Below are 14728 nucleotides of genomic sequence, written 5' to 3' on the forward strand. Positions count from 1 at the left end.
GTTTATTCCACCCGTGACGCGATCGGCGCGTTTCTCCAATAGGAACCGCGCTTTCTTTGATTGACGTGGCGGCGCAGTCCAATGGGCGGGCGGTGCGCTGAGGCTCGGAACCCGCCTCCGCCGCTAGGGGGAACTCGGTAATGGCGACGGAGCTGGTGAGTGAAGTTCGGAGAATGTAAACACCACGCAATTGCTCGGTTCCGCGGGTCGTGTATTGACTTTCGGGGGCAGGGGGACAATAAAAAAAACAAGCAGTTGTCGGCTGTAAGCGCTGCCGTGCGGCGGGGGCTGAGAGACGGAGGCTGCGAGCGGAGAATTGTGACGTGTCGCTAATTGTGGAGAAGTTTGTTGTTTTTAATCGGTGACGTTTCTCCCATTCATTTCATGACAGCTCTCCGACCGTGTTTTAACAATCAGCCCACTAACAGCGCTTTCCCATCCGACTCTCTTGCTTAGATTATTTCTGTTGTTGTTTGAGTTTGATGTTTCGTTGATTTTTTTTGTGGCTGCTGTTTTCCCGAAATTGTGAGGAGAAATTAGTTGGAGAATGTCGAGCGGTCGCGGGACAAATGTTGGGTGTCAGTTGGTGACTCTTTGTCGCGACCAAACTTTTTATTCGGCTTCGTTTTTCAAAAAATATATACATTTATTACCGCCGAGTGAAAGGAAGAGCGACTTTAGTACCCTATTTAGTGACCAATAACATTTTTATGGCTCGGTACTTTCTGGGCTAAAACATTCCCGAAGTTCGTGATGACATTTTATTTACTTTTCGTCGGCATTGAGCGCGACAGTTAGGGTCATTACTTAAAAAAAAGTCGATATATTTATAACATTTTGGCTTGGTCCGAAGACTGATTTGTTATTAAACTGCTCTATTACGCAGTTCTGAATGAATGAGCTGACGCGCACGCGCACTGCCGATTATTTAGGGTGTGTGCGAGTCACATGATGATGTATTTAAAGGCTCTGCGTGTTTGTGAGCAGGATCCAGACGTTTGTTTACTGTCTGCATTCTCCCCCCACCCCTTTCAATAAAGGCAAATCTTTCGGGAAAGACAAATGTTAGTTTTATCTTTTGTTACATTCGTTTAAGGCTGCTGTTTTTGACCCCCCTCCCATCGAATTTAACCCCCTCAATACACAACCTGTTGACATCAGGGACATGTTGAGTAGGAGGTTTAAGATCAGAGAGTGACGCAGATTGTAAACGCATTTAAAGATACCGAGTTCTGTTGCTTTCTGAATAATAATCAAAATTAGTTACATTCTTAAACCAAAATGCGTGTGGGTGGGAGACATTCTACTTGGCAGATCAGGAAACTAAAATGGAAAAAATGAACTGAGTTTTTTGCAAATTGTGAGAGTAATACGTGATTGAATCAGTGGTGGATTACATTAGAAGAAAAGCTGAATTTATAACAGCGGCTGAAAACGGTACTGCATTGATTAATGTATTTATACAATTGAGGTCAAACATTTAAATTAGTGGATAAGGCGTGTATTCTTTAATAATTATATGCAACAAGAAGGAGGGGCATGTTTATTTAAAATTAGGGTATGTGTATAATTTTGTCCAGCTAGTCCTACCTCCAATGCATTTGCAAAGTCAAATGGGGTAGTGGCCCTGAAATGAATGGGGCTTGGGAGAGCAGTACAAGGGTTTAAATCAGCTGGAGGGAGGGCTGGAAATTGGAATGAGATTCAGTTCCACCAGGCCTCTGTCTTTTTTAAGTTCTGATCAAAGGAGACAGGAATACCTCGCCTGTCAAAGAGGTTGGTCTGCTGGAAATCCTGTTTGTTCGGCCTTTAGTGGGGCCAGGGTGAAACACACCTGCATGAATCAGGTGTACTGACCATACTAATATGGAGTTGGGGACCCAATGCCAGTTTCCTTGTGGCAATTGTGCTATTGGGAAAGGGCTCCAGATAGATACCAGAATTTAAAAAAAATATCTTTGGTCTGATCCTGCTCCATGATGAAGTTCCTGGTCCTCTGTGGGGTGGATGCGTAGGGAGCAACATAAACCGGCATGCACCCACTCCTTTTATACAAATGACCCTCTGGGGATTAGGGCAGACTGACAGCCAGAAGTTCCAGCTCATTGCACTTCCGGTGGTGGAGTGAGGATTCAGAAATTTGGGCGCCAGTGAGTCTGTCGCATCTGCCACTATTACAGTGGCAGTTTTTTCTGCAGCTGGTTGATTATACTTGAGATGAATTATACTTAGACAGTTATTATCAATGGGAGCACTGCAAGGACCAGGAACAGAAAATGCTAGAAATATTTAGTAGACCTGTTTGCATCAGAGAAGAGAAAAAGTAGGTTAACATTTCAGGTGTAGACCTTAGTCGAAAGTGGAGAAAAGCAAACGCTTTCATATAACTGAACAAACTGAAGAAGAGAGATAACAACAAAAGAAAGTCAAGAATTTGGTATGGTTAGTGCTGTTATTAAAAACAGCTCATGAGATGAGTAATATCCAAACAAAAAAAACTAAATTCTGCCATTGGGTAATAATGATATGGCAAGTCAAGTCATCATATGTGTGTGGTCTTCCAGAGACCTTACATATGTATGTGAAATTGGAAACATATACCTGAGTTGTTGAAAGATCACAGTTCAAAAGACCTTTAAAATGTTGTTGGTCTTGGATTATTGGTGACAGATAGATGAACCTTTCGTGATCTGGTGAAATAGGACAACATATTATTGTGCATTGATATTGGCCTAAACAGTTAACTCTTGTATTTGGAATCACTTCCTGTTAATTGGCTTTCAAACAAGAGTACATGATTGATTTAGCAGCTATTTGAAAATTAAGACTCAAGGCAACCTCTGTGACGTGTTGGATGTAGCAGAAAATGTACAAGTCTGAATGACCAGAAATAAATTAATTACCGACATATAATGTGTATGACCTCTTAAAGCTTGTATGTGGTCATCAAACTGCCTATTTTTGATTTATATACTGAATGTGACAAATTATGTGCAGTTTGTGAATCATTGTAATATTTGCAAATACAAACGAGGGAGGGTATGTGGTCACGTCTGTGGTTGGACTGATGAGAACTGAGCGAGTCATTTGTAATGTAAGAAAAAAAGAAACCTTAAAGGTATTAAAGAGTTGATGAGGTATTTGTAGCATGATAGTGCACCCCTGCAGTTTTCAAACTTATTACTGTCAATGTTTATTGATGCCCCGTGTGCTTTGGTTTTACAGCATTGACATAGGTAAATTTGCTGTAAAGATGCAATTTATTGCATTTTTGTTTAGCTTCAAGAAGTACAAATAAATGTCATCAAATTGTTTTGTGCCCAGTGGTTTCCCCAGTGGACAGTGCAGACAAGATTTAAGATGCCAGAATTAAGCTGTATGTATAAGTAACATCAATTCAGAAAATATTGCAAGCAAACTATTTTGACGGGCGTAATGGTGCATACTCTAGCTGTGAGTATGTTAGATAGGTATGTCCAAACTATGGAATTTTGCGCTGGCAATCCAATCCTTTGGGGGGAGAAAAGCAACGCCGTTCAATTTGAACTGACTTTTTTATTCACTGGTTTGCCCTTTGAATTTTTTGGGCCTGGAGGTTTTGAAAGTGCTGTTCTTAGCACAGTCACCTTAATGGTGAATAAAACCAAAATCATAGCATTTAGGATCTTATTGACATTTTCATTGTTCATTGCCATAAACTGAAGAGCTGATGCAATTAATTGGGAAACTCCCAGATCAATTCTCTGACCTGCAGTGTATATCATGCCATGGTAAGAAATGAAAATGGAAATTCATGAATTAAAAAAAATTGCAGCACTTAATAAATATATGTAACACTTACGACCATCTCAAACTGTGCATGGGAACTATTATGTTGTTTTCAGAAGTAAATCAAGATCTGGAAATTATTACTGAATGACATTACTATTCCGTTGAACTGAGTTAGAAGTTAAAAGTTAATTAAATTAGATTTTGTGACTCGTCAGATTGCAGCAGAATGGTTAGATGATGGAGCTGCTTGCTGTATTCTGCTCATTAAACATCCTCAAGTTTCACAAGCTGCTTAGTACAATGCGAGAGTGTCCAAGCAGAGGTCAGTGTCAGCAATACCCTGTACTTGCTGGATATCAGTGTTTTGGGGCTGAATTCCCAGTTCTCTTTCCCCCTCCCCCCCAAAGATATATATGCATCTTGCTGGTGCTCTGAACGTTATCAAACACCAGATAACTAAATTAGAAGTTCAGTTTGTGTTTCTTTTAGATTTTGCTCTAGATGTATTGGGGTGAAGATTGCTGTGTTGCATGCTGTAGTTGGGAGGAGCACCATCGGTGAATGTACAAATCACTACTGGCTATAAGCTTTGGATTCATGGTGCTGAATGCTGTTTATCATTTCTCGCTTAACATAAGCACTGCCTTTTGGGAGCCAGGGAACAGCTGCTCCGTGAATAGTAATTCTGAATAAATAACTTACGGACCCTATCTTGAACCACTACCTGAATCAAGCCTTACTTGTGAGTTGGCTTCATTAATTTGCCAGTTGCTTTGTTTGCCTTGCAGGGGGTGGAATTCGGTCTTTTTACACCATGACAACTGTGCTGAGATGAGTCTGCTGACTTGGGAGAGCTACTGCTTATGAAATTTCCAAATTCATTGCTTCCCCCTCTTAGAAGGCTATTTGGCATGATGCCCCTCAAAGAGGAGCAATACCATTCAAATTTTGGTCTCAGAAACTTAAAAGTCAAAAAGGCAGAATTTCCCACCATTAATTGGTTCTGTTAAGTTCGTCAGCTGTAGTGCAGTGTATTATCTAGACATTTTGAACTGGTGTGAATTAACTTTTTAAAAAAAGTCCTAAAAATATTGTAGAAAATTAGCTGAATTTTAACAGAAGGACTGAACAAGCTCGTCCAACTGACTCAAGTATAACCTGGAACAACATCTCCAACAGTAAAACAGCTGTGCTACACTTTTTATCAGCTTGGTAAACTTTAATTGTTACAGAAATTTTTGTAAATGTATTTCAGCTGCTGGCATGAATGTGGGGACTAAAACAATCCGATTTGGAATGCCTCAGATCATGGGCTTCTAATGCATGTTGCAAAATACTTCCCGCTCCTATGTTTGTGATGCTTCTTTTGAATTTTTATATGTTTTATAAACGTTTACAAATTTCTATTGACTTCTGTTGAACTTTTGTACTATTAAAAACAGTACTTATTAGCATTTATAATTTTATCAAAATACAAACTTATTGTTTTAACTTTTGATTTTTCTCTAACATCAATTTTTATTAAAGCATCATTGAAACTCAACATATGATGCAAAACTTCATTTTTCAATGCAGCTCTGATAAGATCAACTCCATTTTGCTGGGGACGCGGGATGAAATTAAGATGAATTTGATCTCTGGATGGAATGGAATAAAAAAAAATAAGATTATGATACTGGCATATTGGTGTTAAAAAATAGCACCTGCCATTAACTCAGACAATTGCCATTGATACAGAAGGGAGGGACACTACAATAGTTAGATTGTTAGTGGTATTTATTAGATATGATGTTACATGTGTGAGGTCCCTCAGTCTTACGCTCTCGGTATTGTACGCAAGTTGTTACTTATGTCTCCCAGTAATCTCTGTGAGGCATATGTGCAGGAATTTTAGTAATGTACTGCACCATGTCTTGGAAATTGTTCTTAAATGTGTTTTTTTTTTGAGAGGTGGGGGTGGGGGAAACATGCTGGAACCTTTTGTGGTCTGGCCTGTTTCTTCTCCCATCTTTGAATCTGTAAAGTCTTTATAACACCACTGCTACTAGTAATATATACAATTGGAAGGGAGAAGATGGAAAAATTGAAGAAGGGAACTAAAAAGGGAGACTAAAGAAGTAAGAAAGTATAATAATGGCCCGGAATTTACAGTGAGTAATAACAGCGTTTGCCCTTTGAAACTTCAGGATTTAGCGCATGCGCATCCTAACACGGAAATCCTGAAGTTGCTGTCAGTTATTCACTGCTCCGACACTGGCTGTGCTGTGGCCCTTCCCCCGCCATAGCCGGCAATCAGTGTAATCAGGGAAATTGGAGAAACTGACACAAACTTCGGCTTTTCCGCAGTAATATCGCTGTTAAATACCCCATTAAAAGTTGGAGACTTTTGGATTAGGTGTAACTGGGGTTTTAACAGCGTATTGATTACGTTGTGTAACAAACATTGTGGCCCTGAGAAACTATTAAATTTTGTGGCATGTCAAATTTATCAATTTTAATTAAAAATTTAATTTTTAATAAATTAGTTTGTTCATCTTTATTTCAGGTTTGCCTTTTCCCCATATGAGAGCCCCAATCTTTGTTTTGATCTCTCAATATTTTTAAAAAGTTAGAATTTTAAGAGCTTACTCACTTCCTGGTTCCCAATCTGTGAGAATTCTACTTTGTGATTGGGTGTTTCTACAGTGTTTGCGTGAGGGCTTCCCCATTAACGTACACCAATTTCAACTGAACTTTGGAACAGCCAAACCTCTTGCCACAGAGATCGCGAGATCTTTGTGGGAAGCTTACCTTGGGGCCAGCAGCGAAAGCCTTTGCTTCACCGCTGACTGCAAATTACGGGCCTTTAAATATAGTGAAATGAGAGCATGTTGTAATACAGCATCAGCAATGCAAAGCTTAGTTCTAACTTCAAATATCCTATACTTTTGAAATGTGCAGGAAAGGTGATAGGAAAGGGAATTTGATTTTAGAATAGGATGCAGGTGGCAGGAAATCCTTGGGTAAGATGACGACATTTGCATTCCATCAAACCAGCGCACTTTTCCAACCTGTTCAGTATTTAATTTAAAGGATCATCATTACCTCAATAAGGAGTTTCTAGTTTGGTTCGGTTCCTAGAATAGTTTACTCTGAAAATGTTGTTGCCATGCCATTGCTGCAGCCTATGTGTTTAGTATAATTTTTTTTTAACTTAAAACTAAGAAATCTAATTTGGTGAAACCATATGTTTTAATGCTTGCTGATGCTGTTACTGTAATTTTCCTCCTATTCATTAAGCTGGTAAATTGTCAAATAAGGCAAAGGATACTAAGAAACCTGAAACTGTCTTTTGGAGAAATGTTGTTTTTGCAAAAAGCCTTGAGTTTGAAGCCTTGCTTTCCTATTTGCCTGGGTAAAGTGCCAACAAGGTTACCTTCTCCAGCTGACAAGAACCAAGTTGAAACGGTGTAGCTGTACTAAGGTTGTGCAGAGCCATGTACTAATTCTGTCAGGTAATACATTTGATATGTGGAGAAGCAATTCCTTTTGAAGAGTGAGAAGTGTCTCCTAAGCATTCATCTCCCTCTTGTTAGCAAGTGTGATTTATACTTCATTTAAACGACAAGGCTGTTTTATTAATGAGGAAAAACACAGTGGCTGCAAAATAATATGACTGCCAGAAGCGTACCTGGCACCCCCTTCAGCTAGTTTTAACGGTCTTTTTATGCGGTGCTTTGTGAAATGGCTTCAAAAATGAGTAAAGAAAAATTGTCGGGTAGGAGAGTGTAACAGCACTTGTGCTAACATACTGGGCATATATTTTCAGTTCTCCCTATGTTTCTTTAGTTTGTTATATCAGAACCAGTGTGAAATGTCAGTTGGGGAATTTTGCTCATTATGTGCTTTTGCCATTTGTTGCTGCATGCCTTCATTTTCTTTTCCTTTCCCCATATTATGTACTATGTGTAAACTCTTTGTATAGCTACATGTTTCATTTTACAGTTCCATCATTGATTAGCTTTCTTTAAAGAAGCTCTCTCAACTTGTTTTGGATTTTTTTTTAAATGATAGAATTTCTTAACTATCCTACAGTTCCAGTGATCTGTCCAAGTACATTTTCTCACCTAATGAAGCATACCATTTATCATTTTGTTCTGTTTGTTATAGACATAAATGTTTAATTTGAATTATTTTGTTGTGTATAATGGAAGTATTGAAAATTATAACTGTTGCATAAACCTAAATTAAGTCTAGATAATATTTTCCACACCAAGTGCATTTGCGAAGGACAAAGTAATAAAACAATGCATAATTGTCATCTTTTATATATAAAACATCTTGTGTGTTTCCGCACTTCCTGTCCACATTTATAAAGGAAACCACTTTGGTCTCCTTAACTAAGAAAGGATACATTTGCCTTAGAGGGAGTGCAATAAAGGGATGTGGGGATTGTCCTATGAGGCGAGAATGAGAGGTGATCTGATAGAAACATATAAAATCCTTAAGGGGTTTAACAGCGTAGATGCTGGGTGGCTGTTTCCCCTGGTTGGAGAGTCTAGAACTTGGAGTCTCAGAATAAGGGGTCAGCATTTAGGACTGAGATGAGGAGAAATTTCTTCACTCAAAGGGTTGTGAATGTTTGGAATTCTCTATCCCAGAGAGCTGTGGATGCTCAGTCGTTGAGTATATTCAAGGCAGAGATTGGTAGATTCTTGGATACTAAGTGAGGTAGAAGATCAGCCATGGTTTTATTGAATGGTGGAGCAGGCTTGAATGGCCGTATTGCCTACTCCTCCTATTTCTTACGCTCTTATGTTATAAGAGGGTGTAATTACAGTGTCAGCAGTTTCCATTATAGATAAATGTGGACATTGTCATGTATAATTGAGAAAGAAAAACAAGGACAGAATGTATGACTTTAAAATTGGACTGAATATGTCATTTTGCCCTGGGGCAATTATCCTCTGCCCTGTAATGCTGCTTCACCTGAAGATTGTGCTTGTTTTTGACTCCCTCTGTGCAAAGCCATCGGCGATCAACTAGTATATTGAAAAAATGATTATACCTGAAAAATTGTGAAAATAATTGCCATATTCTGAGACATGGTCATGATGTCATCAAGTATTTGTCTTCTGATTGGCTGTTTAAAACTGTTTCAAAATGTTTGTTTACCACCTTCGCACTATTTCCCCGTCCCATCACACGCAAACAAAATCCAATCCTCAAACTTTGATTTTTTTACATGTGGTTTCCTTTACAAATTTGAGCCCCAAGTATAGTAATTCCAGATATTTCATATGTATTATTCATTACTTTATGATTTTTTTTGGCTCTAGTCAACTGAAGTCCAATGGCGTAACATGGTGTGGGATATGAAAACGAAATGTACACCTAACAGAGTGCAGAAAGTTCAGTTTGTAGTCGACCAGAGCATTTCTGGGATGGATGATTCATTTGAGTTATTAAAGTGTAATGAAGATTTACCTTCATCACCTGGAAATGCAAATAATGACCAGAGTATGGAATATGGTGAGCCATTTTTAAAATTCTGAATGTTTTTGATTAACATGTTAAGACATTGTTTTCGAGGATAAATGATCAAAAACTGAAAGTTTATCTCAACTTTACATGTGAAAATAAAGTAGCATTTAGTAGCTAACATAATATTGCTGCATTTAAGATCTTGTGCAGTGAGTTTTCTGCTGTGAATTGTATTGAATTATATTTTACAATTGTTTGTGTGGTGGAAGTGAGTAGTTCCAACATGAAGTACTCACTTTGTCATTGTCCTTTAATGTCAAGCTGTTTTCGGTTTCTAGCCTTCACTTGTATAATAATTTCCTTTTCTCCCCACCCCTCTCCAAAAAAATTCACGTTCCACTAAAGTTATTAGTTTACTGCATTGTTTTCACTTGTTCATTCTGATTGACATATCAGTTGTGACATACAAGTTGCGAGACTTAAGATTTATGCATAACTAAATGACACTGCAGAACTATTAAACACTGAAAAATATTAAAATATATGGAGAAAAAGCAGGACAATTGAATTAGAGTCGATAGTTCTGTTGGAGGAGGTAGCACAAGCACAGTGCCCCAAATGGCTTCCATCTACACCAAAAGTTGCATGATTCTGTTAACATGCAGCAATTATATGTTGCTGCTGTAGATCCAGCAGACTCGATGTGGAAAAATACATTAGATAACTGAGTGATTACATTTTTAAAGCCCATTGTCAAAAAGATATAGAGAGGCATTTTTATTTAAATTGACCTGGTTCCATTTCTTTAAATTGAGATTTGGATACAGATTTCTGAATTTGAGTTCTAAATGCCCTGGAGCCTTTTTTTTTTTAAATGGATAAGTGGTGAAGATCTTTGTCCTTTGAATGTATAAAGTGCTTATTGGACTTCTTTATCATGGCCAAATTGTAGCAAGCAGCACACAAATCCCCCAGACTGCTGAAGATTGCTGCTTAGTTTGAAGCCACTGTGCTCTCTCTGGATGCAGAATATAATTTTGGGCATCCAATGTCAGCATAAATCACTTTTAGATCAATTATGGCACAGCCAACTGCAGAGTAAAACTCCCACAGTTCGGACCCAATAACGTAGGCCCTTTCCCAATCGAAACTGGATTGAAACTGTCTAAAATCATTTTGATCGCACATGTTCCTTTATAGCCTGCACTTTCACTCCATCAGTATAAACAGAAAAGAACTTAACTGGATAGAGTGAGAGAATTGAATTTGGCTTCACTTTACAGCCTAATGATGTGAATTAAGACTTAGAGGTGGAATCTGTTCTAATGCTTCCTTCTGTATCTTATCACCTGGATGCTGCAAGCTGTAGTGTCCGTGTGTTGATAAAGACACTGAAGACAGGAGTTGGTTCATAGGTATTTACTAAGCAAAGTCTGGGGGGGGGGGTTCTAACGGATATACACAATATACAGGCTTATATAGCCCGAGTGGCAATTACCGGCATTACAGCACACCTGGGGCTCTTAAAGGCACATACACTACAATTCCTCCCCTTTTAGCTAACCAGTACATCATATTTTAAGTAATTATTAATTACATGTTATAAGCAAAATAATATACATTGCTGTAGTTAATTAATTATAAGTCAGTCTCTCAGGAGGCTTCCTGACTCGGTCCGGATAACCCCTCGGGGGTGTAGTAGTTTCTGGTGGTGTAGTAGGTTCTTCTGGCAAGGCTGATTCGGCTTGAATGCCAGTGTCGGGTTCATCGGGTTCCAGTATCACCGGATCGGAGGTAGATATGGGTATCTCTACTTCATCGTTAGATGTATAGAGTTGTGGTGTAGGTTGTCCCTTTTCGGATGATTTTATGATTTGGTCAGCATGGCGCCTTATTATGCTTTCTCCGATGTCCACGGTATACATCAGTGGTCCTAGTCGTGTGCAGATAGTTCCAGGCTGCCATTTCTCGGTACGGTAGTCCCGGGCCAAAACTTGTTGACCTATCTGGAAGGTTCTAGTTGGCCTTTCATTCATGCCTTGAAACTGCCGGTTCTCCACGTCCCTTCTGATGTTGGGCTTGACCAAATCCAGCCGGCATCTTAGGTTTCTATTGAAGAACATCATGGCGGGAGTTTGGTTGGTAACCATATGTGTTGCATTCCTGTATGCGAACAAGAAGTTATCCACCTTGTGCTGAAGTTTTATGTCTTCATTACCCATGGCCTTTATGGCCTTCTTGAAGGTCTGGACAAACCTTTCAGCCAATCCATTGGTGGCGGGATGGTATGGGGCGGACGTGTAGTGCTTAACCCCATTGTTTTTTAAGAACTTTCTGAATTCTTCGGACACAAATTGCGGTCCATTATCAGAACATATCTGTTCCGGCAGCCCATTCCTGGCAAATATGGTCCTTAATACTGTGATGGTTTTTTCCGTGGTGGTGGAGGACATCTTTATTACCTCCGGCCATTTGGAGTGTGCATCAACCGTGATTAAGAACATTGAGTCCATAAATGGACCAGCAAAGTCAATGTGCACCCTTTGCCAGGGAGATGAGGGCCACTCCCATGGATGTAGAGGGGCTTGTGGTGGAGCGTTTTGGACCTTCTGGCATCCTAGGCAGCTCTTGGTCATTTCTTCGATGTCTCCATCGATACCTGGCCACCATACAAACGCCCTAGCTAGGTTCTTCATTTTCACTCCACCCAGATGCCCCTCGTGAAGCTCCTTTAGCACTTTATCCTGGAGTTTGGGTGGAATTACCACTCTGGATCCACACATCAAGGTTCCTCGGCACACTGACAGCTGTTCTCTTCTTTGCGAGAATGCTGGCAACAGTGTTCGCCATGTGCTGGCCATCCCTTCACTGTTAAATCGTAGACCCGTGAGAGAGTCGGGTCGTTTCTCGTCTCCCTTTCAATGGCAGAATTTGTTACTGGTAGACATTCCACTATGGTAGAGTGGAACATCTCTACTGGGTCTACTGTAGGTGCCTCTTCTACCGTTTGCAACGGTAGGCGCAATAAACCGTCAGCATTCCCATGCTGTTTTGATCCTTTGTATTCTATGTTGTATTGGTGTGCCCCTAGAAAAAGGGACCACCTCTGTAGCCTTTGCGCTGTCATAATGGGAACACCTTTTTTAGGGTTGAATATGGAGATGAGGGGTTGATGGTCAGTCAACAAGGTAAATTTTTGTCCTTGTAGGTAATGGTTGAATTTCTTCACTCCCCATACCAGGCTGAGTGCTTCCCTGTCGATTTGGGCATAGTTACGCTCAGCTGAGTTTAATGAGCGTGACGCAAAAGCTATCGGCCGTTCTGAGCCATCAGGGAATTTATGGGATAATACTGCTCCTATGCCGTAAGGGGATGCATCGCACGCCAGTCTGATTGGCAGTGCTGGGTTGTAATGAGCCAAAACTACTTCGGATGTGATTAAGTCTTTACATTTATGGAAGGCACGTTTACAGTCTTCGTTCCATTTCCAAATCACTCCTGTCTGTAGAAGATCATTAAGAGGGTGTAGAAGAGTTGATAAGTTCGGTAAAAATTTATGATAGTAATTTATTAATCCCAGGAACGACCTTAATTGTGAAACATTTTCAGGTGCTGGGGCTTTTATGACCGCTTCAATTTTTTCAGGTGACTTATGCAACCCTTCATTATTAATTATGTGGCCACAATATGATACCTGATTTTGGAAAAATTCACACTTGGGGCGATTCGCTCATAGGCCCCATTCTTTCAGCCTAGTGAGCACCTGCTCCAAATTGGCAAGGTGCTCGTTGTCGTTTTCTCCTGTTACAAGGATGTCGTCTAGGTAGCATTGAGTCCCCGGAATCCCTTGCAGGAGTTGCTCCATAGCTCTTTGCCAGATAGCTGGAGCTGATGCTACTCCAAAAACCAGTCGATTGTACTGGTACAGGCCTTTGTGTGTGTTTATCGTGAGATACTTTTTAGAGGCCTCCTCAACCTCCATCTGTAGATATGCCTGTGCCAAGTCAATTTTGGTGAAACGTTTCCCTCCGGATAGTGAGGCGAAAATATCTTCTATCCTCGGAAGGATACTGTACTGTGTGAAGGACCGGGTTTACAGTCACCTTGAAGTCTCCACAGATGCGAATTTTTCTCTGTTCTTCAGATTTATCTTTATTCAATGCTTTTTTCATGACTGGAACGATGGGTGTTGCCCACTCGCTCCAATCTATTTTGGATAATACGCCTGCTTTTTCCAAATTCTCCAGCTGTGCCTCGACTGCTGGACGTATTGCGTATGGCACCGGTCTTGCCTTAAAAAATTTGGGAATTGCTGCATCTTCCACTTTTATTGAGGCGGTGATGCCTTAGTTTCTCTTGAAACACTTCTTTGCGTTGGCCAAGATGTCTTTTAATCGTTCAGGTATGATGTCATCATTGTTTTTTTTCGTACTGGTCACCGTCAGTGCCTGAATGGAGTGCCAGTCTAAACGTATCTTTCTGATCCATTCACGTCCCAACAACGGTGGACCACCATCTTGTAGAATGTATAAATACAACTTTTGTATTTCTTTGCCGTTGTATACAACAGGCACCCTTATTTTTCCTTTGGGGTATACTTTCTGCCCCATATATGTTTTTAAGATAATGGATGTGTCTTTTAGAGGTATATGCGAAAATAGCCTCTCGTAATCCCGTCGATTTATTACGGTTAGAGCTGATCCTGTATCTAGCTCCATTTTAACTGGGGACCCTGCTATCGTGAGGGTAACCCAAATGGTTTGGTAATCATCTTTGGCAAGTACATTATGTAATTTGAGACAGCTTAGTCTCTTGTTTTCGGAGTCGCTATCGCTCTTCTGGTCTTCGGAGCTACTGTCCGTCATCATTTGTACCTTCCTGTACTTTTCTTTTTTTTTCTGTCTGTGGATTTATTTTGTCCAGATCGGCATACCCATGCAATGTGTCCAATCTTTCCGAATTGCCTGCATGCTTTGTCCTTGAACCAGCAGTCCCTCTGGTTATGGGTGGATCTGCCGCAGCGATAACATCTTTCGAAACCCTGTGTCATTTCATGGGTGCCGAAGTCCTGTGTCTTTTGTTGTACCTCTGCAGCTCCTCTTGCGGCTGCTTCGTATGATACAGCCATACTGAAAGCTTTGTCCAATGTTAAATCTTTTTCAGAAAGCAGCCTTTTTTGTGTTCCTTCACTTAAGAGACCGCAAACGAATTTGTCTCGAAGATAATCTGATAGTCCTGCCCCGAATTGGCAGTACTTTGATAGCTTTCTTAATTCGGTTAGGTAATCAGCGTTACTTTCATTCTTGTGTTGATTTCTCTTGAAGAACTTGAATTGTTCCGCTATCAGCAGCGGTGTTGGGTTTAAGTGCTCCTGCAGGGTATCAACAATTTCTTTAAAATTCTTGTCCTTTGGTTTGGCTGGAGTGATTAAATTTTGTAACAGCCCGTATGCCTTTGTGCCCATTAAGTTCAGAAGTACTGAAGCTTTTTTTTC

The 14728-nt window shown here is 40.1% G+C and overlaps 1 protein-coding gene across 2 annotated transcripts in view; it reads left to right on the plus strand.

The window, feature by feature from the left end:
• Positions 1–56: 56 nt before the first annotated feature.
• Positions 57–14728, plus strand: part of hbp1 (HMG-box transcription factor 1) — a 67129-nt gene continuing 52457 nt past the window's right edge. Inside the window, exons 1-2 of one of the 2 annotated variants that reach the window (XM_086010232.1) lie at positions 57–155; positions 9090–9282. In XM_086010232.1, the coding sequence (XP_085866358.1) occupies positions 141–155; positions 9090–9282 (208 nt within the window). In that variant the 5' untranslated portion in view covers positions 57–140. Of the gene's footprint in view, positions 156–241; positions 362–9089; positions 9283–14728 lie in introns of those variants that run through there. The other variant, XM_086010233.1, reaches the window with a different exon arrangement.

Source organism: Somniosus microcephalus, chromosome 17 (assembly GCF_052327205.1).
Source record: "Somniosus microcephalus isolate GS21.2 chromosome 17, FLI_Smic_1.0, whole genome shotgun sequence".
Lineage (NCBI taxonomy): Eukaryota > Metazoa > Chordata > Chondrichthyes > Squaliformes > Somniosidae > Somniosus > Somniosus microcephalus.